This window comes from Martes martes (assembly GCF_963455335.1).
Source record: "Martes martes genome assembly, chromosome: 14".
Classification (NCBI taxonomy): domain Eukaryota; kingdom Metazoa; phylum Chordata; class Mammalia; order Carnivora; family Mustelidae; genus Martes; species Martes martes.
In genome coordinates, this window is record NC_137902.1 from 9,792,175 (window position 1) to 9,819,744 (window position 27,570).

Here is a 27,570-nt window from a genome sequence, read left to right on the forward strand (position 1 = left end):
ATTTGTTTTCTGCCTTGAACTAAAACAACGCGACGCGATCAGCCGGCGCGCCGTCGGTCTGGGTCCCCAGGGAAGGAGGGGGCGGTGGCGCGGGGCGAGGCCGTCGCCGCACCTCTCGGGGCCGGCGGTGGCCGCGGTCTCGGGCGGCTCGCGGGCGTCGGGAGCCGCGCGGAGTCGGGGCGGCCGGGCGCGCGGCGCTGATTGGCAGAGCGGGCGCCGCCGTCCAGGAAACGGCTCGGGTTTCAGCGGGGGCGTGACCCGCGGGGAGGGGGCGGCGGCGGCGGCGGCGGCGGCGGCGGAGAGCGCCGCGGAGAGCCGAGCGGGCGGGCGGCGGGTGCGGAGCGGGCGAGCGAGCGAGCGCGGCCGCCACAAAGCTCGGGCGCCGCGGGGTCTGCGCGCGGCGTAGCTGGCCCGGCGCGGCGACTGCTTCCCGGGCTGGCGGGGCCCGGGCGCCCCGAGGCCGCGGCTTTCCAGGGCGCCCCGAGCGTTCGCAAGTTGCGAGCAAAGTTTGGGGGAGGAGACGCCGAGCCTGAGTCCTTTCTTCCTCTCGCTCCCCAAACCCGAGGGCAGCCGGCGGGCGTCATGCCCGCGCTCCTCCGCAGCCTGGGCTGCGCCTGAAGCCTCGGAGCCTGGGCGCAGGCAGGACCCGAGGACCACTCGGTTTCGGAGTTTCCCCCGAGTTCGTCGCTTGCTGCATCCCGACTCGCGCGGGGCGCGGGGACAGACCGGCGGCCGAGGAGCGTTGCCATTCAAGGTAATCGCCGCGTCGGGTGCCTCGGGGAGCCTCGCCCGCCGGGGAAGCTGGCGCCGCGGGAGCCCGGGACGCCGGGTGCACCGTCCCCGAGCGGAGGGCGCGGGGCACTGGCACCGGCACCGTGGAGCCTTTTTCCCCCTCTTCCCTCTTTGGCTGCGTAGGTAATGGGGGAGCCGGGTGCATGCTGACCGCGGCCCCTCGGGAAGGTCTGCCTCTACTTACACCCCATCCAGATGCTGGCATCTGCCTTTGGCGCTGACACCCCCTCCCTGTCAAACTCCGGCCGGCGCCGTCCCACCGGCCGGGGCGATCCTCCGACCCCAGGGCGGTCAGGCGAGTGGCGGGACTACCTCTCTGGTGGTTCGGCCCCGCGGGTCCGGGGGTCGGAGGGGCATCGTGGGGGTGCCTCATTCCGGGGTCTGGGGGCGCTCGCCTGTCCCATCCAGGCCGGGGGTGGGCGGGTGGAGACCCTTCCCCGGGAGAGAGCCGCTGGATGGGACCGGCGATCTCTCCATATAGGGCTGGCTGTGCTCGGGGGGTGGCACCTTGGGCGGGTAGGCCGCTGGGGTTCCCCGGCTTCAGTAACCGGCGCCCCTCTCCCGCTGCCGCCGTCGGTGCTGGAGGGAGCGCCCCGCGCCTGGGGCTAGGGGGCGAACTGGACCGACTTTTCCTAGCTCGCCGCCTGCTCAGCCGGCAGCAGCTCGGGGGTGTCGAAAGCGCCGGCGAGTTCTAACTTGCGCGCTCATTCTTTCAGCGCCGGGGCCGCGCCGGGGAGTCAGCCGAGGGCCCTGCGAGGCGCTGGCTCCCACCCTCGCGGCCACAGGGCCAGGCTCAGGGGTCCCGGCCGGGCGCGCCGAGTCGCCGCCGCTCTCTTCGAAGCCCCGCTCCCGCCAGACCCTTCTCCGGGCCTGCCTTCCTCCGGCCCAATTCAATAAAACCTGCCCTTAAAAGCAAACCTGCTTTCACACTCGGGGCACCCATTATGTGTTGGGTGTGAAACGCTATCAACATTTAAAACCCCATTGTCCCCCTGGTCCCAAATCCCTGTAAATCTTCCACTGGCCGCGACTCATTTTCATCTGAAAAGCCTGTTTAGTTTGAATAGAAAAGCAATCAGGCGCCCCTCTCCCTCTCCCTGGAATGTCAATTAAAATGCAGATTTCTCTGAGCTCTTTAGCGCCCCAAGAAGGGGGAGAAAAACAGGATATTCCAGGCAAGCAAATGAAAGAAATGCTACAATGGAACAGGGGCTGGTGGTGTTCAGGAGTTCCCCAAAGCTGCGGCAAGTTCTCACTGGCTTGCTAGCATTAACCAGGGCATGGACTGTCGTCCTCGATCAGCCTGTATTTTGTTTTTTTGAGATTTCTGTATGTTGAGGAACCTCTTCTCCATCCCCCCTTCCCTCACCCGCCCAGATTTGACCCCTGATAGCTCCCTCCATTACTCAGCTCTGAAGACAAGGAGAACAGTGGGGAGGCTTTGAGCTCACAGATACGTCTGCCCCCTGGGAGGACCCAGGCATCCCAACCTTGCCTGGCACTGTTGACTTTCCTGATGTAGAATCCACCAGAAACAAAGCACCCAAGTGCTCAGCATGGGTTAGCCGGCAGAGGACAGATAAGCGCTCAGTGATAGAAGCTCTGTTAAGGTAGGACTGTGTTGGTTTGTCTTCTTGGAGTGTAGGGGGGGTTGGGGAATATTTTGGTTAATTGAGCCCAGCACGAACCTGGCATAGGGGCCACTCGCCAGCCAGGCTCCCTTGCTTGTCACTTTGCCTGTCTATGGGGGCAGGCTTGTGTCCAGGTGAAAACGGACCAGGGGAGCGGGTGGCCACAGAGAGCCGTCCATCATAGGGAGGGTGACAACTCCTCCCTGGGCCCAGGCTGAGAAGAGAGTTCCCTTTCAAGGGGAAAAATAAACACGCTGGGGCTTTCACTGAGGCTCAGACTCCAGGAAGGATTATGGTATTGAAGGCAGGAAGCCGGGATTGTGGCCGCCAGCAGCCTGCTGGGCCTGTGTTCCCAACACCGAGCCTCGGGACCTAATTATCCTGCCTAGGAGGTCCCTCCACACTTGTGTCCACTCTGGTGAGGAGCTGTGCAGACCTGCTGCCTTAGGCCTCCGCCTTCCAGAGATTTGGGCAGGGGGCGGCCTGGGGCCTCGAGCTGGTAATGGCTAAAATTCAAGTTTCTCCTGCAAGCTGATGGGATGAATGAATGGCGTGAGATTTAGCTGGTTTAGGTCACTGGCCAGTTTTCTCTGCTTGGAGCAAAGGAGGCCCCTCTGGGCCGGGACAGGTGTGTGATGAGGCCAGGGAAGCAACCCGGGATGAAATCTCCTGCTAGGATTTAAGATTGTTTAATGAAGTTGTATCAGAGGCAGAACATTCCCATGCATTCTGGAAATGCTTAGTAAATCAATGAGAATGCTTGTGTACTTTCCTCCCACACGCATGTAGAAATAGATACGGAGTTATCTTTTGAGGCTCTTAACTTCAAGAGGAAAGAAAATTGAGGGGGAAAAAAACATCCTTCAAGCAAGCTGAAAATAGAGGGTGTGCCCATAGGCACACGCTTTTCTTGCTTTTGGTCTGAATCACACCGTTTCATACGTGCTTTCTTTTGAAGCAGAGGTTTTCTTTTTTCCTTCCCAGGAACTAGTGCAGCATTCTCTTTGCCCATTTTAATCCTTAGTCAAGGCTAGCAGGAACAGTTTTTCTGATGTAGCTTTGGAGAGGCTCAGGCAATGTTGAAGTCTTACACGGCAGAATTTGGAATTTGGAAACATCGAGTTGGCATGCCAAAAACCCAGGCTTTGGAGATTTTTATATTAAAGTTCTCACCCTTACAGCCCTCCCCCTTAAAGTGAGGTTCGTTTGTTTCACCCTATCTGTGATTGTTTCAAATTTTCTCAAGTTTGTATATTTCAGTTGTGCACTTAGTCATGGAGGATAATGGATGCACTTAAAGTTACTTGGAATAGTTAATCTTGGACAATTCTCTTTGCTTTTGGGTCACATGGGTGCACAGACCAGTGAGCGGAGCACCCTCTGTAATTTTTGAAGTCTTAACTAATAGGTTGCCTATTGGAAGTTATGGGCCCAATCACATACCAGGGCAGTAATTTGCATATCACCTTCGTCCTTAATAAACACCTGCCTTCGCATCCCCTCCTTTCCGTCAGGAACCCCGTGTGGGCTGAAGACAGGGGTTGCGCGTAGTGGCAGTGGAAGGGGATTCAGGCTTTGAATGTATTGGCGGCTCCCTCTGGTGGGGGCTTTCTGGTCGCCTTCCTGGGGTTCCCTTTATTTTGCTGGTCTCCTTTCTGGTCCAGTGCTACAGGGAGGGTGGGGCCAGCCGCTCTGCTGCAGCCCCAGCAGAAAGTCTGCACGCAGCCGCCTCCACCATCCAGCTGTCTGAAGCCCCGTTGGCCTAAGAGAAGTTAACAAGGCGGGGTCTGCCAACCCGAGCATTGGTTAACTTGCTTTTGTAGTTGCCCTTGAAACTAAGGTCACGTTGCTTCTGCGTTTTGAGGGCTGCAGAGGTGACAGTGGATGGCAGAAGAGAGTGCGCCTTGCCCAGCTGGAGTGGCCGCAGGGAGCTGTGTCCTGGAGCTTCTCCTTCATCTCCTTTTCTTAAAAGTATGCTTTCTTCCGATCGGCCCGACTTGGCTCGCGGGTCAGCGGTCTGGCGGGAGCACCTGGGACCCTGAGGCGTGCGTGCCAGGCGTTTGCAGATAATGCCGAGGAACTGCTGGCACCCGTTCGAAGAGGCTGAGAAACTGCTGTAGCCCACTTGGGTTTGCACCCGTTGGCACTGGGGAGGATTTCACTGACTCGCCGACTCTGTCTCCCCTAGAGGCTGCAGCAGCTGCGGGAGCAGCGGCCAGACCGGCAGCGGCTGCGGGAGCACCTCGGCTCCGGAGCCCACCGCAGGCTGGAGGCGTTGCTGGCAGTCCATGCTCGCAGGCGACGTGTGCAGATGGGAGTGACGTCCACATGGAGATATGGAAGAGGACGGGGGATTGGCACCGCCGCAGCCATGGTCAGCTGGGCCCGCTTCGGCTGCCTGGTCGCGGTCACCATGGCAACCTTGTCCCTGGCCCGGCCCTCCTTCAATTTAGTGGAGGATACCACATTGGAGCCGGAAGGTAAGTTGTTTCCTCTCACCCTCCAGGTCACCAAGTTTGTTTGGGGATGTGTCTGGGGAAGTGGCCCTGAGGTCAAGGCCTGCATTGTAAGTGAGTCTTTAAGAGCAAGAAGCATGGGCTCTCTGCTCCCCGGGCGGGTCAGAGATTGGCAGCTCCCGCCTCCCCCAAAGTCGGAGATTGCGGGAGACGCTTCCTTGCTGTGGCGCTGTGGTTAGAACGGTCCGGTTTGGAGGCTTCTTGGTGCGTGCGTTTGTTTTCCTGCGCTGGGTGAGGGAGGCAGCCGGCTCTTCACCTTTTTCCACTGCCCCGGGGGAGCTGTGGGAGGGGAGCCTCTAGGTGGATGCCATCTAGAGTCTTCCTGGCAGGAGCAGTCTTCCTGGAGGGAGAGTCTTGCTTATGATGTAAAGAATTGGCTATTTTCTGACAAAAGGAGCTGCAAAGGGAAATTGCCAACATCTGAAATGCTGACATTTTATTTTCATTGTCTAAGGAGAAAAAGAAGCTTCTGGAGCTCACAGAGATGCTTGATGGTTTACTTTTTTTTTTTTTTTTTTAAAGCCATTGTAATTCCTAATACCTAAGCAATACGTCACAGAAGCTGCAAATTCTGTTTGAGGTAAATTTGTAAGTGACGGTTCCTGGGTGTCTCCCACATCTGTGACAACTTCCAGGTCGACCAGGCCACACACTGGTGTTTCAGCTTTGGAAATTTAATTCTAAAGGCAGAAAGCCAGTTGCGAACACTAAATGCGGGCGAATTACTCAGCTGGGCAGGTCTGGAACCTCTTTCCCGGGTCCTTCCGAGACGACAGTAGCCGAGCCTCCACTTGGGGCGGCATTGAAATCTGTCATCAGCCAGGAATATTGGTAGCTGAGTTATTTTTCGAGTGGTAATCCGAGAATAAAATGGCAGATCCCAGCACTCATCGCCACTTAATGAACCTGTTTGCTGAGAGCCCACCTGGTGCTTGCTTCGCTTTGGGGGCCTGCCGTGGTCCTGAGTGGTCTGGGGTCAGTTCAGCTGTTCTGGAAAAGCACCCGGGGCCACAGGCTGGCTGAGGACAGAGAGCCTGGTCAGGACAACACGGGAAGGAGGGCTGCATTCCTGCCCAAGGTGACTGCACTGAGAGAGGGGCTCCCAGTGGGACCCCATGCGTGGGTCACAAAGGGTTAGGAAAGGGCAATGGCTTTTCTGAAACGGCCCTGGTTTTACCCGGAGCAGTCGTGCTCTGGCCAGAGGGAGGCCGGTGCTGTGTCTCACACAGAGGCACAGAGGCCTCGTGAGAACAGGTGCGGTGACGTGAGAACAGGTGCGGTGACGTCACAGTAGCTTCTCTGGGAGGGGGAGTCTGGCAAGAGTTTGTGTCTGTGGCACTTACAGGCTCTAGCTACGGTGATGAGGGGACAGCCTCCTTGTGACCTGTGCTGGGACGTAAGCACACGTGTGATTTGCAAAGGCAGTACCTTTCTGCGGGGCTTAAAGGGAGAGAAAAGGGTCCTGGTTTCTGAAAGTCAGGGCTGTACTTCTTTAATTTTGCTAATAATTAAAATAGATGTGTTTCCTAATTGCTGGTTTTCCCTTGAGTGTGAGGCTCAGCACGCAGCCAGGCAGCTGAGCCAGGACTTCCTACCCGATGTGCCCGGAATGGCCCAGGTTAGGAAGAAACTGTCATTTTTCATTTCGACTCTCAGGGCAGCATATTCTTGGGAGTTTATCTCAGCAGAAAGTGTAAAATGGTCCTGGAGGACTTCTTTTCTCCTCCTTAATTACTGAGGAAAGTTTAAAATATGCAGGAAGAAAGAGGTGGGGTAGAGAGGGGCAGAGAAACCATGGACAGCGATAAAGTGCACCCAATGGTTCTTTGTGTAAAAATTTGTCTCCAACAATGGGAGTATTGTTGAAAGCAGGTCTTCCCAACCTGGGATCTGGGGCTGCTCTTGGGGGTTGGGGGTGGGGTGGTTCGCCAATTCCCCCAAATTATAGGAAATACTTTGCCAAAGTTGTTTGATGCATTTTCCTGGGCTCACAGCTTCTGTGAAGTTTGTGTCCAGGGTTGTGAGACGTTTTAAATGGAAGGTGCAGACCCACAGGGGACTGGCTTTGGAAAAGCATGGGAACCCCCGCCCCTCTGTTTTCCTTCCTGTCCTCCCATGGTTTGATAAGGTGACCTTGAAAGGTCTTCATTAATGTGTATATTAACGTCCTCAGGAGGCTTCTGGTTCCTCATGTTGAGAGACCACCAGGAGATTTCAGCATCCCTGGGAGCAGAGAGTGGACAGCGTGTGGCCTGGTGTCTCCGGGGGACCCAGGACATGTCAGCCTCCTTGCTGCCCGTGAGATGGGCTCACGTGTCTGCCCTGTCCTGTGTGGGCTGGCCCTGCCAGTTGCCACAATGTCAGGAAACGTGGAGGCTCTTGGGGACCGTTGGGAAGAAAGTCGCTCTGTCATGGAGAAGGCCCTTTGTGACTCCAGGCAGCGTGTTTGCTCTCTGGTGCGTCTGGGCCGCCCTGGTCTGTCCTGGTCTGTCAGTACCATGTCGGCAACCGATTTGAGTTCTTCCATTGCAGGTAGTTCTGGTTTGGGGTCAGAGGTTATTAGGAAGGTCGTCTAATTCTAGATGAAAAAGGAGTTAGCTGGAAGCCAGTCGACTGACTGGGACAGCTCTAGCTTAGGCCATGGTCCTCCTGCCGAATTTGGGGGAAGGAGGGAAGGTGGGAGGGAAGAAGGGATGACGGATGAAGGAGTATGTGCCAGTCCCAGCCTGTCCCCTGTGGTTAGTTTAACTATAGCTTTGGTTAACATAAGTTTAACCTTAACCTTTTATTGCACCAGACCCCACCTTGGAAGACTTTCGGGTTTGTTAATTCGGAGGCTGAGATTAGATGAGGTCTGTTGGGCTGGACTGGAGGAAAAAGCACCCAGGGAAAAATGCGAGTAAGTTCCAGGAAGGAGCCTGAGCCCTAAGACTGGAGGGTCCTTTTTCAGTCTTCTCGGCTTTATAAGACATGATCCTTTATCATCGTATCCTATCGTCCATCACATGCCATTTGTCTTCTGGACACGATGAAGTAGTAACAAACAGTAGGGTTGGATCTACTCAGCTGACTTGAGAAGCAAATAATCTTTAGGAGATTTTAGTTAATATCCCTGATTAAAAAAGAATATTTCCAGTTGGTCATTCATTGTTGTGGAGGGATGGCTTAAGGCTATAAATTCAGTTATTGATGCAAGGGAGGGGGCAGTCCTCAATGCCAAGTACTGTTCTGTTGATTAATATTCCCATTATTTAAAGTAGAGTCAAGCTTGATTATCCCGGGGAGGAGGTGACTCTTTCGAGTTCTTGTCACCTACTCTGGTTAATTAAGTCATTGTTGACATTAATGATATCTTTGTTTACACCAGCCCAGTAGGAGCTAAAATAAAAGGGCTTTTCCAACCCCAGACCCCTAATTACTTTCCCACCCTCCAGAAAGTGTGATTCTGGAGAGCAACAACCCAGGAAGAATGTAGTTTTCTTTCCTTTTTTGGTTTTTTAAACCAGTTTTTTTTGGCCACCTTCTAAGAGGTGATGCTGTCCTGGACCGATGTGAGTTGGTCCAAAACTCAGTAGCAGAGCGGGTGAGCGCAGGACGCACATGGAGAACTTTCGAAGTTCAGATTTTTCCAGCGTAGTTTAAGTTCTTTATTAGAAGTATTGCAGATGCCACAACGCCAGCCACACGCAGTTAATTGCAAGTTAAAAGAAGAGAAAAAAAAGAATGTATCCGCATACCAAGAGTGAATGATTTAAAATAATCTTCTGTTTTGTATTATCTGCGTCTTTGTTCCTCAATACAAGTGTTAATATTTAAGAGTCGACTGGAACTGGAGAGTTAGCTCAGGAACAAGGACCTCACTCTGGGTCAGTTAAACCAAATGCAGGCTTATGCAGTTAAATACACAATGAAGTACACACTGTTTATTAGTATATAAAGTATTTCACAATTCAGAGACAGAGAACTATGCTTAATATTACTTCGAGAGCCACAATTTGGCAAGCTGAGTTTCTATACTCGCTCCCGCTGATCCAAATTCAGTGTGTGTGTGTGTGTGTGTGTGTGTGTGTGTGTGTTCTGCCTGTTTATTCTAACCAGTCAGAACACTTTGAGTACCTACTATGGGATGAACTCCCCGGCGAGAAGCCAGAAGCGTTTCTTTCCAAGTCCTTCTGACCCAGCTGAGGGTGAGAATTCAGATAACCAGAACAATCCAGTGGGAGATGTTTCCAGTATGGGACGGAAGGAAGAATTACGCATGTACGCAATACCCAGGGTAGCGTTGAGGCAGGGAGAGTCCTGTTCCGTGTTCATATTCTCCATAAAATGTATCCAGTAGCCTTGCAGCCTGACGTCTGTTTGGATGTTAACTTATCCAGGGTGATTGTTAAAAGGCTACCACCCTTTCTCCACACAGTCTGGCCTGATTTTCCATTTCCACGGAAGCTGCCTGATTTTAGTCTTTCAGGGAGAATGTGGGAAATCAGGTTTTGGCCCCAGGTAGGAAGCAAAACTGGTGTGCTACTTTCCACGGTCCTGACTGGAGTCCTACCAGTGACTTGGCTCAGTAGGCAACTCCGAAATTATTTGGGGAAGTTCTTCAGGTGATCCCACAAATGATTCCGATGCAGGGTGTTTTCTGCTGCTGTACGGAAATTCCTGTGATCTTTATTATTTGTTTTCCTTGAGGAGGGTTGACTTTAGCCTTAGGTGGTTTTTTTTTTTTTTTATGATTTTATTTATTTGTCAGAGAGAGAGTGAACACAAGCAGTGGGGGGGGCAGGTAGAGGGAGAAGCAGGCTCCCCGCTGAGCAGGGAGCCCGAGGTGGGACTCGATCCCAGGACCCTGGGATCATGACCTGAGCGTCCCATGGCTCTGTATTCTTTTTTACCCGTTTGCGGTGTCCACTTACTGAGGTTTAGCAGTGGCTGTGTTTTTTTCAGCTTTAATGGCGTGGCTTGAAGCTGCTCACCATGCCTTTGCCTCGAGGCCTCTGACCTGCCTTTTCAGTGGGTTTCTTTTAACTGATGGTGACTGTGTTCAAGGCTGTATGTGGCTGAACAGTGAGCCTGATGTAGGGGCTGAACCTTTGACCTTAGCTGAAGGGGGGGTAAGGGGGGTCTCGGTAGTCATCCTTCAGCATCGTTGTATCCAAGATGAGCAAATGCCTAAGAACACAGCTTGGACTTGGTAGAGGCTCTTGGACTTGAGACTTTAGTATTTTTATTTATTTTATTATTTTCCTATGTAAGCTCTATTCCCATCGTGGGGCTTGGACTCATGACGCTGAGATCAAGAGTCACATGCTCTACAGACTGAGCCCACTGAGGGCCCTGGACATGAGATTTTAAAGCTAGGTAGAACTCGTGTTCCATTTTGGGGCAACTGTTTTATCTTCCTGTGGAGGCTTGAGGCTTTCTGGCTGCTGTAGAGTCTCCACAAAATGGCCTCTTCCTTCTGCTTACCCAGGTAACCTGGAGTGACCCAGCTGGTTTAGCTCTGGCCTTCTTGAATTAGGGAATGCGTAAAGAAGGAGGTAGGGAAGGGAGCCTGAGGCCAGGCTCTTTAATGAGTCTGGTTGAACAAGCTGTTGGCCACTTTACTATAATGATCTGTGTGTCTTGGAGATGCCTTCTGGAATGCACAAAGGTTACACTTTTCCCAAGTGTTTTTTTTTTCCTTTTCTTTACCCCTTCCTTGCTCTGATATGTGACTACCCCCCCCCCTTTTTAAAGGTTTTATTTATGTATTTGATAGAGAAAGAGATCACGGGTAGGCAGAGAGGCAGGCAGAGAGAGAGGGGGAAGCAGGCTCCCTGCTCAGCAGAGAGCCCGATGCGGGGGGCTCGATCCCAGGACCCTGAGACCATGACCTGAGCTGAAGGCAGAGGCCTAACCCACTGAGCCACCCAGGTGCCCCTGTGACTACCCCTTTTAACAGGGCATGATAGAGAACCCAAAATGGGTTTCACTGGGCTTCATTTATGTAACTTCATGCTTTTACCCCTTCTATATTCATGCAAAAGGATATTTAATTCTCAGGACAGACTGTGGCTGCCCTCGAAGAGCGTATGTTATGTAAAATGGGCTTGCTGTAGGTTTTCAGTGATTTTGGTTTTGGGAAACTTGCACCATGACGAAGTTGTAAGATGTTGGGTGTGAACTGTTGTCATTTATTCCACCTTGGAATACATAAGTAATTACGCCCCATTCTGGATTTTTGCCACTTCATGGGAATATTGTAAATTTCAGATTCTTTTTGTACTGAGTCAGGGACCTAAGCTGTGGCATATTCTTTCCTTTAACCCCTTGTTGAGCTGAAGAATGGTAAATTCTAAGTCCTGTACGAATGGAATACATATATGAAATTTCAGGATACAGTGAATATGTTTTATGAGGAGGTCAAAAACCAACTTATAGGAAAGTTCTGATATAGTCAGGAATGAGGACAAGGTACGTATTTATTTGTTTGACTTACGTATCACGTTCCATGGAAAGAAGGAAACTCAGTTCTGAGCTCTGACATGGAGAAACCCTACATGCATTGTCATATTTATTTTCTAACATGAGAACTCCTTCTTTCTGATTCTAAGGTCTCTTTTTTCACATGACTGTTCACTGTTAAGGTTTTCCATACATGACCAGGTGTCCTGCTTTAAGAATATGTAGACATCATGAAGGCCATCTTGGCCTGTTGGGTGCAGAGCAGGGTGGAGAAGGGCCTTAGAGTGAAAATGAGGGTCATTGCAGTGACAAGTTTTGGATTTAGCCTTTTTTGAAAACCCTGAAGCTTCAGATTCTCAGTTGATGGTGAGATTGCCTCATAGGAGTGTGGCTGGCTGTGTTTAAGGGCCTCCTCTTTGTTCGCCAAAGCTTCCTGGGTTTCCGCCAAAACACGTTGCGTTCTTAGCAGACGGGAGGTAGGTGCACAATTGAATTTGGATCCTAAATGTTCTTCATGTTTCAAAGTTAACATCACTCAAATCTTTAAAGACCAAAAAGCCCCTCTAAAATTAACTTAAATTTTTCATCTATTTTTTCCCCCATAGAAATGAATAAAATACTGAATGGTATGTGTTGTGTTTTCTGGAGACAGACAGAAGGAACTTAGCCTTGGGAGTTAGGCAAGTCAGGCTTGAATCACGCTCCTATCTTCTGAAGCTGTGACCTTGGATAAGATAGATAATCTCTCTGAGCCTCCCTTTATCTAAAATGGGGCTGATAATATCTCCGTGAAGGGGGTAATATGAAGATTAAATGCGAATGGAGGTAGAGCCCTTACTGGAGTTCTTGGCCTAGGAGAGGTGCTCAGGAAATGCTACTTTTCTCTCTACCCTTCCCTACTTCTTAATCTTTTTTTTTTTAAATAATCATATATATATATATTTAAGATTATTTATTTATTTATTTGACAGAGATCACAAATAGGCAGAGAGGCAGACGGAGAGAGAGAGGGGGAAAGCAGGCTCCCCGCTGAGCAGAGAGCCTGATGCGGGGCTCGATCCCAGGACCCTGGGTTCATGACCTGAGCTGAAGGTAGAGGCTTTAACCCACTGAGCCACCCAGGTGCCCCCCTACTTCTTATCTATGTAAAAATCTGATAAAGGACTTTTAAACATTTTTCAGTTTTTCATTTTTTAAAGCCAGGCCGGGGGAGGCGGAGAGAATCTTAAGCAAGCTCCTTGCCCAGCATGGAGCCTGATGTGGGGACTGATCTCATGACTCTGAGATCTTGACCCTGAGATCATGACCTGAGTCGAGACCAAGAGTCAGACGGTTAACATCCGACTGAGCCACCCAGGCGCCTCGATAGAGGATTTAAAACCAGTATTTCAGGTATATTTACCCTACCACGTATAATGATAAATCTTCTGATGAGAGGCGTTTACATTAATTAAAATAGAATGGGTGCTCTAGGCTCTGGGCTATCCAACCCTTTTTATTTTCGTGGGGTCTTTCTAAGTCTGGACTTCGGGAGTGTGCTCTGATCGCCTTGCTGGTTGTAGTCCAGATGGTTCAGGGTTGACCTGTTTGTCCCCATTGAAGAAATGGGTTGTAGCTCTGCAGTCATGGTGGGACACACACTTCGTGGAGAGCGGTATATTTGGGCAAGGAAAGAGTTTTTCTTTTTTTTGTTGGAGGCCTCCAAAGGGTTGTCATCAGGCCCTGTGAAGAATGGTGGAGACCGGGGGGTGGGGGTTGGGAGCGGGGTTGGGGTGTCGCGGGCTCTGCTTTTGTCCGGGCCATTGTATGTTATGGACATCCCGGCCAAGTTTGCCCTAGTGATTTCCCCTGGGCAGCCTGCTGGGCTTTCCTTGGGGCCCAAGTAGTTAGGCTTCCAGAATTTAGGGAAGGGAGGGAAATTGTGAGGGGACACACACGACTGAGGGCAAGGCGCTGAGCAGTCCTTCGCATGTTATACCCTTGTGGGGTCACTTGATAGGACCAGTGGAGGTGAGAGGGGGAGGAGTCAAGATGGGTGGATGGGGTCATATTCTTTAGCCCATTCCTTGAGAGGATGAGGACGAAGATGGTACCAGGAGCTCATTACCATTTATTAAGTGCCTGCCATGTGTTAGACATGGTGCTACATACCTTGACCTGTATTATCTCTAGTCTTCCCCCTCCCCCTCCCCCATTAATTGAGACACGATAGGCATAGAGCATTGTGTAAGTGTAGGGTATATAGCGTGATGATTTGACTTATTTCTATTTTGAAATGATTATCATAGTAACTTTAATATCCATTATCTCCTATAGATGCAAATATAAATATAAATATATATGTATGGTTTTCCTTATCACGAGAGCTCTTAGGATCTATTCCCTCAACAATGGTCACATACACGACACAGCTGTAGTAATTGTAGCCATCTTACCGTGCGTTACATGCCTAGTCCTTGTTTATGTACAACGGGACGTTTGTCCCTTATGACCACCTTCCTCCGGTTCTACTCTCCTGCCATCTCTAATCTTAACAACCCAGCTGAGCCCAGGTATTACGCGTTGTCCCATTTTATGGAGGAGACTCTTGGCTGAGACTCTTGGAGATGAAATGTTTCCTCCAAGTTAGCATTCCTCCAGTTAGCGTTGGCCCAGGCGTTTGGGTGAATTTTTTGGTATGACAAAGATTTATCAGTTGATTCCTTCTCTTTCCTGAGTGGGAGGGTATTTTGTGGAATACTGTGCTGGCCCCTCGTTCTTTCCTAAATCTGTCATTGGACTCTTAAACACGTAAGGATGCTGCTGGGTGATTCTGTCTCTTCCCCACATATCCACACCCATTTTCCTAAAGCTGTATGAAGAAAAGTCACGGGCAATAAAACCACTCCAAGAATTACCCCTTTGTGATTCTTCTAGAATGGCCTTTGGCGGTATGTAGCGGATTAGTAAGGAGCTAACCCTTCTGCTCAGTAGGGAGATGCTGTGAGTCCCAGTTAGTGACCAGGCTAAGTCACCTGGCAGGTGTTTAGGCAGGTAGGGCAGGCTGGCCTGGTATTTGCCCATTTTCTGGCAGTTTGCTCTGGCACTACGAAATGTTTGCCTTGTTGGTTGTCACTCCGATAGCATGTCAAGCTTTTCCTCAGCGTGTCTGATTTTCCGTGGGGTCAAGACCCACCCGCACAGACCAGTGTACCCGGGGCTCCTGCCGCCCGTGGTCATGGCAATGACAGATGCCATAGAAATGACAAATACCTGGCCCTTATGATGTCAGAGACCAGGGAAGAAAAAAAAAAATAGTGGGGAAGAAAAAAAATATTAAAGAACGAAAGGTCAGAAGGAACAATACCTATGCAGCCTCTTGGCTAGGAGGGGCACCCCAAGGGGAGGAAAAGGCTGGGGAGTAGAGCATTTTGCAAGCAAAGTTCATTTTGGGTGGTTAAAAGTAATTTCTGGGGCACCTGGGTGGCTTAGTGGGTTAAAGCCTCTTGCCTTCGGCTCAGGTCATGATCCCAGGGTCTTGGGGTTCGAGCCCTGCATCGGGCTCTCTGCTTAGTGGGCTCTCTGCTCAGCGGGGAGCCTGCTTCCCCCTCCCCTCTCTGCCTGCCTCTCTGCCTACTTGTGATTTCTGTCAAATAAATAAATAAAAAATCTTAAAAAAAAAAAAAAAGTAATTTCTGAGCAGAGCTGCTGGTCCTGGAGGTGAATCGGGGCTGGTTTAGTCTGCCGGGCTCTGCACCGAGCTTGGGTGGCGACAGCAGAGCGCACGCCCAGGGGTCGCAGGTGTTGAGAAGGGGGCGCTCTATGCCGGACAGAAGGTGTTGGCCCGAGGAGACCCTGCACTTTCCCTCTAAGCCTCGAGGCCCTGGTGGGGTGACGACTTGCAGAGCGCGGCAGAGACAGCCGATCGCTGGCACGCTCTCCACACTGCAGCGCAATCGACTTTTTGTTCCCCCAGGTATGGTTTTTGAAACCCTACTATGTCCTAGGCTCCGTGAGGATAGCGTTTCAAGCCCAAATCAGCCTCAAGTGCTGTTGAGTGGGCAGCCACGGACCTTTGTCACAGAGCTACAGAAGTGAGGCGCCCGTCCCCTCGCGGGGTGCAGGTGCTCTGAAGAAGCTGCCTGGCGGCCTCGCAGGGAGGCGGGAGGCCAGGGTGCTGCAGTGACAGGGGCCGGGGGCCTGTGTGAGGCTAGAGAAGTGGGCTGGGAGGCCTGTGGGCCATGCTGAGGATTTTTCTGGCTACTCCCGACGAGGCAGCTTCCCAGGCCGCACTTCGAAGGGAGGTGGGCAGCTACCCACTGCATCGGTCCTAGCGGGTACCCGCCAGATGTACCGCCAGGTGGCTTCCCATGCCCCTTGGAAACTGTTCAGGGCTTGGTCCCTCTGCTGGGCTCTGTCAGCGTTCACTCGTCGCCCAGAGGTGCCCACCCGTAAAGGCAGGGCCTGTGGACGGGGTGGGCAGGGGGAGCTCTCGGCTTCCCCCCCGCGACGGTCTCTTTTCCAGAGCTGTAGTTGTTTATCAGGCCACTGGGGAGGCGGGGGGTACCTGGCCTGGGTAGTGAACACCAATGGTGGGGCCTCCCCCGAGGACCTGGGGGTTCACATAAGACTCCCTCCTTTTCTTGGAGTGGGATGGGGCACAGTCTTGCGTTCCGCAGGGCAGGTATGCCCTCCACAGCAAGCCAGGATGCTTGGGGACCCAGCACAGCCCCTTCCAAGAGGAGATGTTCTGGTGGGTTTTGCAAGGGGCTCTGTCTAGAGAAGCAGGATCTCTTGAGTTTGTTTTCGAGAAGGTTTTTTGTCTATGCAAAGACGTGGCTTAGAGCCTAGGAGAGAGGTTAGGGTTTAACCCCGGTGGCACCTTTCTTAATTTGGAATTTCCTGAATGAATGTGGTTTCTGTCCTGGGGCACAGGATCACCCAAGGGAGAATTTCCTTTTCTATGTAAATCACTGGAGAAAAGTGCACCCCCCCCACCCCCCCCCCCACGCCCCGGGCTTGGACCTCCCTTTCCCGCTCCTGCCTTTCTTGGTCTTGAGGGGCAAAGCCGGCTGGGGACGTGCCCCACCCACCGCAGAGGCTCCCTGCCCCCCTCTGACTTTAGGAAACCTCTCCAAGAGGTCATTCCTACCCAGCTGCTCGCTAAAGACCCCTCAGGCTATGAATCTGTGCCTTCAGCCTGAACGTGATTTCTGCCCCGGCCTGGCCTGGCCTGAACTTGCCGAGGCCTGTGTTGCTAGATCAAACCCATTCAAATGAGGAGGGCCATCTGTTTCCCAGTATCCAGCTGCTGTCCCTTCACTTGTAAATGGCCGGGATGCTGCTGGGTTGGGGCGGGGGACCAGTCCTGGGACACAGCTGCGGACTCTGAACAAGTGTTGGAGCTGGGGTCCTGCTGAGAGGAGAGAGGTCCGGCCCTTTAAGTCAACTTGCGATTGGTGCGGCAAAGGCCCCCGAGTTGAAGCGCGGGAGGCGGCTTGCCCTCGAGGAGTAACTCTCAGCCCGCCCCCTTTCCCTTTTCTTTTGTCCCTGGGGGCACTCTTTCCCTGGTTCTGAAAGTTCTTACTGCAGGATGGGCTGGGGGGAAATGTCTCAGAGGATCTGGATGTGATCTGACCCTTTAGGGGCTTGTCGGGCAGATGAACCCACTTGAGTATGTCCCTGTCGTGGGGTGGTGATCTGGTCCCGGAGCAGCGGTAACACTAAGTATGGAAAGGTGACTTGAGGCCCCTGAAAACTTGCTTCTGGCCTGTAGTCGGAAGGCTGGCCGTGGGACATGGTCTCTGGAAAGCAGGCCAGTTTCCCCCTTGCTGTAGCCTGGCCCTCAAGCTTGGGGGGTGTGCAGGGCATGGGTTGGGCCCTGGGCCCCAGGAGTTTGGTGTTCAGGGTTACTTCTGGCATGCTGTGGGGTTGTGATAAGGCATCCTGTCAAGGGAACTCTGCTGGGGTTTCTATGCCTTGCATATAAATATCAGGGACCCCTGATTTGTGGGATGGATGAACAGTAGATGCTGTTTTAATAAGCCACAGGCCTCTTCCCTCACTGAAGTCATCAAACAGGTGTCATCGGTGTTGGTAACAACACTCGCAGGACGTTTAGTTCCATTTACGAACATTCCAGAAATCCCCACTTAGGTAACTTACATAGATGCAATGTGACAGATCTGTGCATTTGTCAGAAAACCCCGTCTTAAAGTCAGAGGAATGCAAATCGAGGTTCCCATGTGGTTGGGGGAAAAGAAAATCTGCTGCTCAGGTAGGATCAAGCTACAACCCACAGGTAGGAGCCCAGGTCCGCCCTGGCTGGAGCTGGGGTAAGGGGCGCTTTTTCTCAGATGTGCCCCCCACTTCAGGGTTTACAAAGGCCTTCCTCGGCAGCGTCCTGGTTTGTCCTCATGGTGACCTTGACCAGCAGCAGGCTAGCCCGGAGGTGTTTTTCCTGTTCTATAAACCAGAACTCAGGCTCGTCAGTGGGAAGGGCTGCCCACGTCAGTGTGGGTTCATCGCAGCAAAACCAGGTCTCAGACTCTTACCCTTGGACACTGGTGCTGAAGTTCTTCCAGTGCGGACTCTGGACCGGCAGCAAGACCATGATCTGGGAACTCGTGGGAAACTCAGATTCTCAGACCCCACTCCCCGAGGAGCTGCGTTTTAATAAACTGTCCAGGTGGTCTTTATGCAAAATAAAGTCTGAGGAGCCCCATGCTGATCCCCTCTTGAAGAAGGGGAGTTGGAGAGGGCGGGTGGGGGAGCGGACTGTACTCGGCTGTGCATGTAGGAGGTGCACGGACAGAGGCTGTATGTAGTGCCTTGGAGATGAGAGCAGTGTGGGCTGTGTTGATGGGAATCAGGAATTTTCACAGAGATGATATCTGAGCTGGGCTTTGAAGCCTGAATAGGAGCTTGCTGGGGAGAGCAGTGGGACAGGGTTTCCAGGTAGAGGAATGAGTGCCCATGAGAACAGACAAGTCTAGGGTGTGAGGGAGAAGGTGGAAAGGGATCTGGGGCCGGGAGCAACCAAGGCCTTAATGTGGGTGATGCTCTTTGGGGTTTTCCCTGTCAGAGTGGGGAGTGGTCTTTTTTTTTTTTTTTTTTTTTTAAGTCAGGGTCAGATTTGCTTTTCAGAAGCTTGCTCTGGTGGTCCGTGGTGGGTAATCATAGGGCGGATGGTGGTGGTGGGTTGGGGGCCTCGTAGAGGTCTTCTGGAGAAAAGGTAGGGGGCTTGCCGTGAACCTGCACGTGAGGTCTTGCCCTTGCTCTCTTTTCAGAGCCATTTCAGAGGGGATTGGCCGGGGTGCAGGTGCGGGGTGCAGGTGCGGGGTGCAGGTGCGGGGTGCAGGTGCGGGGTGCGCTGCGGGGCCCAGTTGGATGGGAGGCAGGAGGGAGAAGCCAGGCTTTAGGGCGGACGTGGAACTTGAGTCATGTTTTGGGGTGATTCCGTTCAGCAAGGAAGGGCAGGTGCTGGTTTTGGGTGGCACCTCTGTAGCCGGGCAGCTGGAAATGGGAGCCCGAGAGCAGGGAGTGGAGCGGCATTGACCTGGAGCAGGTGGGAGGAGCTGCCGAGATGGAGGGGAAGAGAGGGCAGGGCAGGGAGCCCCAGAGCCGGGGTGGGATCCGGCACCTATTCGCAGACACAGCGTGTGTGGAAGGAGGAGGAGGTCCCAGGAAGCCAGGAACACCACGGGGCTCTGTAGTTAGGAACTCACACATGCACCCAAGCAGAAAACAGAATGACACTATAGGGGCGCCTGGGTGGCTCAGTGGGTTAAAACCTCTGCCTTCGACTCAGGTCACGATCCCGGGGTCCTGGGATCGAGCCCCACATCGGGCTCTCTGCTCAGCAGGGAGCCTGCTTCGTCCTCTCTCTCTGCCTGCCTCTCTGCCTGCTTGTGATCTCTGTCAAATAAATAAATAAAATCTTTAAAAAAAAAAAAAAAAGAATGACACTATAGACGAATAACACTAAACCACGTGTCAGGGGCGCCCGGAATAGAATAGGAGGCTCCCCTCTGCTGTGTTACGTCCCCAACCTTCCGTGCTGAGAACGCCGGGTTGGGTGGCTTTCCTTTCTCTTGTGCTTTGTCCGCTGCCGCCGACGAGCCGAGTTTCGGCTGGAAGGTCTGTCTTCCTGCTGGCGCATCCATTCGTGTCTCCGCGGAGGGCTGGCCCGAGCTTGATGCTTTCCGCCCGCTCTCGCTTTTATTCTGTTCCTGGTTTGCAGGTGAAGAGACAGGAAGTGATGACAAAAGCTGAGAGGTTTGTTTCCGGACGCACAGGTTTCAAGTGGCAGATTGGGACTTGGGTCTGTTCTCAGTGTGTTCGTGTCTCCAGCGTGTCCTTTTCCGAAGAGTCACTGGGGCGGGGACCGAGATGGGATCAGAGCCTGAATGCCAGGGCACCAGGAAGGGCCTCGGGGACCAGCTGTGGGAGTCCAAGGAGCATCTGATTAGGAAGGTGGCTTAACCCCTTTATACGAGGAAGAGGGCTGTGCCATAGTCAGGACTGGGGGGGCCTGCAAACATTTTGGGGGCCGATGAGGTTTTCAGAACTGGAGATGGTGTGTTGATTTTAGAGGCGACGCCTCTGCAAGGCCACTCCTGATCTTAAAGATTGTGTTGATAAAGGTCCGGCAAATCCCGATCATTCCTTCCTTCCTTTACCTCCTACTGAAGCTCCATCCCCTGCCCCCCAGTTCCCTTCCTGATACAGTGAGTACGAAGCCTTCCCGTGGGGAGAGAGTTCCCGGGAGTCTTGGTCAACTGGCAGGGACACCAGCAGTGCGTCTAAGGAAGCCCTGAAGATCTTGAGAAGTGCCCCTTCCTCCCGTGTCTGGCAAGTGTGTTTCCAGAAGGCAGGGGCTCGGGAGGCCAAGAGCATGGACTCCTCGTTGTGTACCAGACCGGGGCTGGGGGCTACTGCGACAGAACTTGTGGGGCTGGTTTCTGCTTCAGATAATCTAATGGCTTGTTAGGGGTACGCTTTTTGAGCAGAGGGGGCTGACTTTGGAGGTTCTCATTCAAGCAGAACTCCCGGGGACTTGAGGCAGAGGGGGCTGTTTGGTGCCTGTGTCCTGGGGGTCCGGTGGAAATTCTGCTGTCCTGAACGTGAGGGTTCGATGCAGACGTCGTACCAGGGAGTAAACCTTCCTTTTGGTGTCCCCCTCTCTCCCTTTTGGAGAATGTGGTGGTTAACATCCCGGAACGTCAGGATCAAAAGGAGGAGGAGATACAGTAAGACAGGGAGTGAATATTTCCACGTTGGGTCCAAATCTTGGGGGACTAAGTAACGACTCCTCAGATGGGCCTTCCTCGGCACTTGGCGGTTTCTCCAGTTTGATTTTCTCATGGGCAGCAGCATCATTTCTTTTCAAACTTGGAAAGCTGTTGGCCATGGTTCCCAGCGATAGACCGAAATTATATGAGGGGTGTGCCTAAATATATAATTTTTAATGGTTACCATATTGGGACCATATGCCATTATCCCACCCGATCATGAGGCATGTGAGCCAGTCCAGAATTTCAGGAACAGGCGAGCTACTGTGGCAGAGGTAGCTATTAGCCGTTGTTACGGGCCCCGTGGAACCGACTAGGGGAGTTTTAAGTGCTGACGTGTGTCTGTAAGACACCCCAACAACTGGTCGGAAAGAGAAATCCGCAGCCTTTCAGCCTGGTTACGTATCTGCGTTCCGTCGCTTTGACTTCTGCGTGTCCCCCGTTTTCCTGCCCTGCTGGCAGCATTTCTCGAGGGAGGGAGCTTTCGTCTTTGTGCCGTGCGGCCTCTTTGCCTCTCCCTCCCGCCTCTTAAAGAACAAGTAGTACCCATGCCTTATAAGGTCTCCGTTTGATGTCAGGCTTTTCGTCTTCTGCAAGTTTGATCTTGTAGAGGGGAAGCTTGGAGGATGTCTCAGCCCAAACAGCCAAGGTCTGCCGCCGCCGCCGTCTTCATCGGCTGTGTGTCTGCAGAGCCCCCGTAGTAGGGCCCATGGGGGCGGTCGTTACTGATGTCACTGGGGGGGGGGACCCTGGTGCCTTTTTGTCTTCCGGGTGGTGAGTGTCGTTGCCAGGCGGGCCGATCTGGAGCCATCAGCCTCTGTAGGTTACAGGAAAGTGGGCCGTGATGCCCAGGTTTCCACTGTCCCGACTCCCTCCAGTCCCGCTTGTGAAAATGCTCAGGAGTCCTCTGTGAGACGAGGGGGTTGGTAGTCCATTCCCGTGGACAGAAAATTGGGTACCGGCCAGTTAAAACTTCGTACCCGGACCACGGCGTGGCGGCTTCAGGCCGTCTCCAAGACCAGGAGGGCGAGTTGAGGCTTACCGGAACGGACGGGATCAGCCGCCACTTGCTTCCATGTGTGGCACGCACTGTGACACTGCAGTGACATTTGCAGCTTCGTTCTGTGGCTGCTTCTGTCCAGACGCTGGCAGCCGCGCGGCGGTGATGTTTATTTCTCTTGTACGGGGCGGTGCCGCATCTGGGAGGGCACCAGGAAACCCAGGCTGTTTTACTACTCCTGCCCCCGGGGCTGGTGTGACTGTTCCCGTGGGAGCCCCGAGCTGTGCCGAGGGGCGCGGGTTTGTCCCCGCACCCCGCCACCCGCCAGGCCTCCGCTCCAGGTCCACACCCGGGGGTCGGGAGTGGGGGATCTGTTTCCCCAGTTCTCACTCTTTCTCCCTTTTTTAACCCTTTCTGGAGGAATACGTTAGGGGCTTGGGTGCCCCTGACTATCTGAGAGGGAGGAGTGCGGGGTCTGCCTTCCAGGGGCCACCCCACCGCGTCCTCGAAGCCGGGGTACCTGTTTCTTAGCCGTGATCATCTCGGCTCGTGAAAAGCCACCGTCCCGAGGAAACCCCAGCAGAGGCTGACTCTGTGCCGTGTGACGTTGTCGTCCTGCTGGCATAAGCCGCTTTGTTCGCCCAGAACAGTTTAAATCTGTCGTCCACGCTCCGCAAGCGATTGGACGGGGCGAGACGCGGGCTTCCCATCTGTTCTCTGTTTGCACTTGGGCGCCATTTCAAAAACCACACGGGAAAGTTTATAGGCAAATGTTATAAAAAGTGACAGTCTGAATTGCTGCTATGGATGGTTTGGCAACATCAAGCGTTACCTGAAATAGCTCACTGTTCCAAAGCCCCGCCCTGCTTCGGTTGTCCCCAGGCAGTCCTGCTGGTGACACTGGCGAGGGACCAGGAACAGGCACGGTGAAGGCGTGTAAGTCACGGCCCTTTGCTGACTTTCATGGGATGTCCCCCCACCCTCCCCAGGCCGCTGGGCACAGTCAGCCAGGATTTGCTTCCCTCGGCTTGTCTACCCGGAGGTCAACACCCGTGGCCTGCGGCCAGTGACATCAGTACAGTGTCACTCCGAGGGTTCATGACCCCTGCCTCAGTTTCCTTCTCTGCCCAGATGAGGCCCCTCCGCTCCCCAGGGGTGAGGGCACAAGGCCTTCCTGAGGGGAGTGGGGGGTGGCCCACGGCGGGGGGGTCACACAGACTGCATTCAGGGAACACCACTGCAGGAGTGCCCACTCTTCCATTTCCTAACCTCCCAGTGGTCACTTTATAGAGAAGCAGTGAGACCTCCTGCCGCTGGCACTTTTCAGGGTTTGGAACTTCTGGGGAGAAAGTTGAAATTCATGTGCCCAGTGTGTGCGTGCGGGTCATAGAAAGCAGCATGGTGAGCCCTCCCCGGACGTCACTTCGCCCGCCTACCTGCTTAGTGGTTTTAGGTCACAGCGACAGTGCCCAATACTAGTGTGCGTCTCTGGTCGCTTTCTCACTTCTTTGTGAACTTACATTATGAAAGACAGGTGGGGACGTTCTGTGTCTGTCTGGGGATATCCCTGAAAGAATATTTGGTGTGGAGCACAGTGGCTTCTGGAACCTTCCCCTGTTGTGATTTGGGGAGATCAGATGAGGGACAGCGTCGGACTGTGCGTTCCAAGGGGATGTCAGCCCCGCCCTGCACAAGAAAGGTTAAAAGTAAGCTGTGGCACCAGAAAAACAAAACAAAAACCCAAATCCAGGAAATGCTAATATGACTATAAAAGGTATTGTTTTTTTTTTTTTTTTTAAGATTTTATTTATTTATTTGACAGACAGTGATCACAAGCAGGCAGAGAGGCAGGCAGAGAGAGAGGGAGAAGCAGGCTTCCCTGCTGAGCAGAGAGCCCGATGCGGGGCTCCATCCCAGGACCCTAAGATCATGACCCGAGCCAAAGGCAGAGGCCTTAACCCACTGAGCCACTCAGGCGCCCCAAAGGTATTGTTTCAATCTCGCGGGGAATACTTTGCCCTGTGTGGACCGTCCTGTGTTAGAGAGCGGGCCGAGCCGCCGGTTGGAGTCGGGGGGAGGCCCCGGCTGTGCCCGTGGAAGCGGACCGACCTCAGGGAAGCTGTTGGGGCCTCGCGGCCACGTCGTCACTGGTGTCCGAGGACTGGGGTGAGGGAGATACCTGTGCAGGTGTGGGCAGAGCGCTCGGGGGGTGTGTTTGCCCGGCGCGGGCAAGAAGGCCACCTGTAGGATTCGGGCACAGAGGAGAAACCCAGCCGGGAGTGGCCTCTTGGGGATAGGCGGGGACAGAGTGGCCTCCACGGAGCCAGCTGTTGGGGTAAGCACATGGGCAAAGCACCCATGTCCTTGGCACCTTGTCCCGAGGTGTCCGATGCCCGAACCCACAGGTGGGCGGGGTTGCTCCTGGGAGCAGTGGACCAGTGCGGCCTCCCTTCCCTCCCTGCTCACCCCCCATCACAGTCCTCCTGGTGTGCACCCAGTCTTGCTGGGCCTCACACAGCCCGGGTGAGCTTTGTGTGAACAGATCGCTCTGGTGAGGGAGGAGCACGTGCTTTCTGAATTTCCCACGTGGTAGTCACGGTCGGACTTAGAGTCAGGTGGCTTCATCTGATGGATGAACATCATTAGTGATGTATTTGGGGGAGTTATTTTACTATCCTTGAAGCTTATCACCTAACTGGGAGACTGGGTGACAGTTTTGACCTGGTTTTACTGGAAAGAAAAACCACTTTTAGTGTAAGTCATCTTCTGTGGAGGTGGGAGCCCGTGCGTAAAACTGTCCTGTGTCCTGCGGAGATCCGCCAGTCCAGGTTTGGTCCGAGCATCGTCTGGCAGGAGCAGTGCTCGAGGCACCGTGAGCATCTTCAGCCTTGAAGGAGGGCGGCAGCAGTGCCTGTCAGGGGCCCAATGAGCTACAGATGGGACGATGGGGTTCCTGCTTGTCGGCTCACTGGGTCCTCCCAGGGGACACCGTGTTATCTGGGCCTTCTGCTCGTCAGTGGATGAGGGGCCGGGGATGCGGAGATGAGCAGGAACGGAGTGAACTTGGGCCTCAGGGCTCCACCCTCTTCTCGTGCAGGACGGCCCCTGTTTATCAAGCAGCCCCTGTGTGTCCAGCCCCAGACAGGACACGGTCCCTGCCCTTGAGGCCTCCTGTGCCCTGTCCCTTCTACAACCAGTAGGTGGTTTTGTCTTTGGTCACATGGTCCAGGCCCCTGTGGTTTTGGTGAGACTTAGTGGTTTACGTATTTCAGGTGAGGCAAAGGATTTTCAGTGAAAATGCGTTCCTTTAAAAACAGGGAAATCCTGGCTCTACCTTGGTCAGGGGAGAGATTTTTCTGTATCATAAGTGGAGGTATCTTGCTTATCTTTTTTTTTTTTTTTTTTTTTTGTAAAGCCGTGTGAGTGCATCCCCCTGCCTACCTGTAATAGGGACATAATTCTGACCTGAGGGCCAGGGTAGAGGCAGGCTGGCTGCATGGGTCCCATCTCTCCTGAAGAGAGAGGGGAACACCGTGGTTTGGGTCCAGCTCCTCCTCCTCAGTCGTCTCTGGATGACCAGCTCTGACTCAGAGGAATATGCTTAGTGATGTGCGGAGGGGGCCACGCGGGCCTCATAGATACTGATGATTTCATGACCCAGGCTAATCCCATGTAAATCCACTCTAACGTTGCGGGTGCTTTTCAGAAATTATTGGTCGGTTATAGGGAACCCATGGGCGTCTGATCCTTGCTCTGACCAGCTGTGGAAGGGGTAGGCCAGCCGTCCTTTGGGCCACTGTGGGCCCTGAGGGGACTCCGGGCTGCTGGAAGTGGGGCAGAGTCTGAGATTTGGGGCCAAACTGAGATACTTTTTCTCCTCCTCTTCCCTCTCCTCTTGCCCACACTTTCCCTCCTTTCCCTTTTCTGCCCGGGCTCCAGAGTTCAAGGTCTTTCTCTGTCCTGCAGTTCAGCGGCATTAGGACTTGACCAGCCTCAGGAAGTGTGGCCTGAGGACCTCCCAGCTACGTTCCTAGCGGCATTTTTCAAAAGCCACTTTGCCCTTCGCTCCCTGGGGAAGCCTTCCTCGAACAGTCCATTCAACGGGGCTTGGCAAACTTTTTGTAAAGGGCAAGGCTTTGCAGGACGGAGGGCATCTGTTGGGACTCGTCCGCTCTGCCATTGTAACAACCGTGGCCCCAGACAATACTTCAGGAACGAGCGTGGCTGCGAGCCAGCAAAACCATGTTTACAAAAACGGGCGATGGCTGGCTTTGGCCTGGGGGCTGCAGTCTGCCAGCTCCCGCTCTGGGACGAGTCCTCCCCCCTGTCCGTGCTGGTGCTGCTGTCTTGCTGGGTTGGGCTTCCTGGCCCTTGAGACCACCTCCCGTACTTTATATTTTTGGCCGATTTTCTATTTATCGTCGGTCACCTCCGCTGTAGTTAAGGTCCCACCCGTGTTGCAGGGATTTCCTTGTGCCCCACTGCTTCCCAAGCATCCAGGCTAAAGTGTGGCCCGTGGTACATGTTCAGCAGGTGTTGAATGAGGAAAACAGACTTACTTGGGAAATGTAATGTGCCTGTGAGTTGGGGTTTTCTGCCCTTGTTCCCGGCTATGTTTGTCCACAGTAAACTTCACTTTTTTTTTCTTATATTTTGTTGCGGTTGTCCCTTTATGTCCACATCCTTTTCAGCATCTGGGCCCGTCTCGGCATGTGCGCTTTTGGAGGTGCCCCTTTGGGGAGCCCTGGGCCTCCCATGTTGGCTGTTGATGGTGGCGGTGTGGAGAATTTCTAGAAGCAGAGGCACGTGGTCTTCCCTGTTCCTTCGACAGTGGGACTAAGGCACGAAGCGACTTTATTCCCTTGTTACATGGGAGATTTGTCCCGAGTACGCTCAGAAGGGCAAAACAGCTGCCTCGTGATGCCCAGATTTGGAGACATTCCAGAGCTGGGAAGTTTGGGTTCCTGGGCCTGGGACTCTGGGTACCATTCACAGTTCCCATTGTGAGGGATGAAAGCCCATTCATGGGTCCTCGTGGGTCCCAGCCAGCAGCTCCGGCTGCTCTCCTTATAAGCCTGCGGCTCCGTCTCCCCTCTCCTTGCACACGTTGTACTGTCCCCTCTTGCCCTGCACATCTGGTGCCGGCAGTCCTGGTCAGCACCGGCCCTTTCCATGTGTATGCCTGGAGGCAGGGCAGGACGCGCAGGGAGACCTGAGCCCTCCATCTAGATCTCACTGTCTCCCCAGAAGACAGGACATGGCCATGGGATCCGTGGTGCTTCCCCAGAAGTGGGTGAAGCAGGCAGGTGAACACGGAGGGGAGATCCTTGTCACCCCAGGCCTGGGGGACGGATGACAAGCTCACATCCAACAGGATGATTTGGGCCTTGAAGCATGAGTTGGGTAAATGGGGAGGTGAGGGAAGAAGAAGGACCCCTAAAGGGACATAAAGTTAGAGACCCGAGGGGGCTGGAACCCAGGACATGTCAGGGGAGCTGGCGGGCAGGGAGGGACCAGGCCTACAGTGTCCGAGGGTCGGGTGTGCGATGCTCAGTAGGTTCGTTTCCAGATCCATTTGAGTGCGATACGGAGACCACCTCTCGGCTGTCTGGGGGCATTTTGATCTTTTCGGTGCGAAGAAAAATAGCGTGTTCCAGCTTATCCAGCACAGAATTAGGTTTCCAGACCAGCAAAGCAATCTGAGCCTGAGAGTTTTGTAGAAGGACTCATTTGTCTCCCTTGAGTTTGAGGCATTTCATTTTAAGAAGCTCGGCTTTGTGACAACAGAGTCTAGCAAAAATAAATACAGGGGTGTGTGTGTGTGTATGTGTATGTGTACTTGTGTGTGTGTAGGTATAGACACACAGCTGTGCAGTTGCACTGAATGAAAAAAATAATAAAACACAATCCCTACA

General features: G+C 53.4%; 1 protein-coding gene across 4 annotated transcripts in view; it reads left to right on the forward strand.

The window, feature by feature from the left end:
- Nucleotides 1-297: 297 nt before the first annotated feature.
- Nucleotides 298-27,570, forward strand: part of FGFR2 (fibroblast growth factor receptor 2) — a 101,627-nt gene continuing 74,354 nt past the window's right edge. For 2 of the 4 annotated variants that reach the window (XM_080822351.1, XM_080822352.1), the window contains exons 1-2: nucleotides 298-754; nucleotides 4,612-4,903. In XM_080822351.1, coding sequence (XP_080678477.1) covers nucleotides 4,735-4,903 — 169 coding nt within the window. In that variant the 5' untranslated portion in view covers nucleotides 298-754; nucleotides 4,612-4,734. The remainder of the gene's footprint in view (nucleotides 755-4,611; nucleotides 4,904-27,570) is intronic. The other 2 variants (XM_080822354.1, XM_080822353.1) reach the window with 1 other exon arrangement.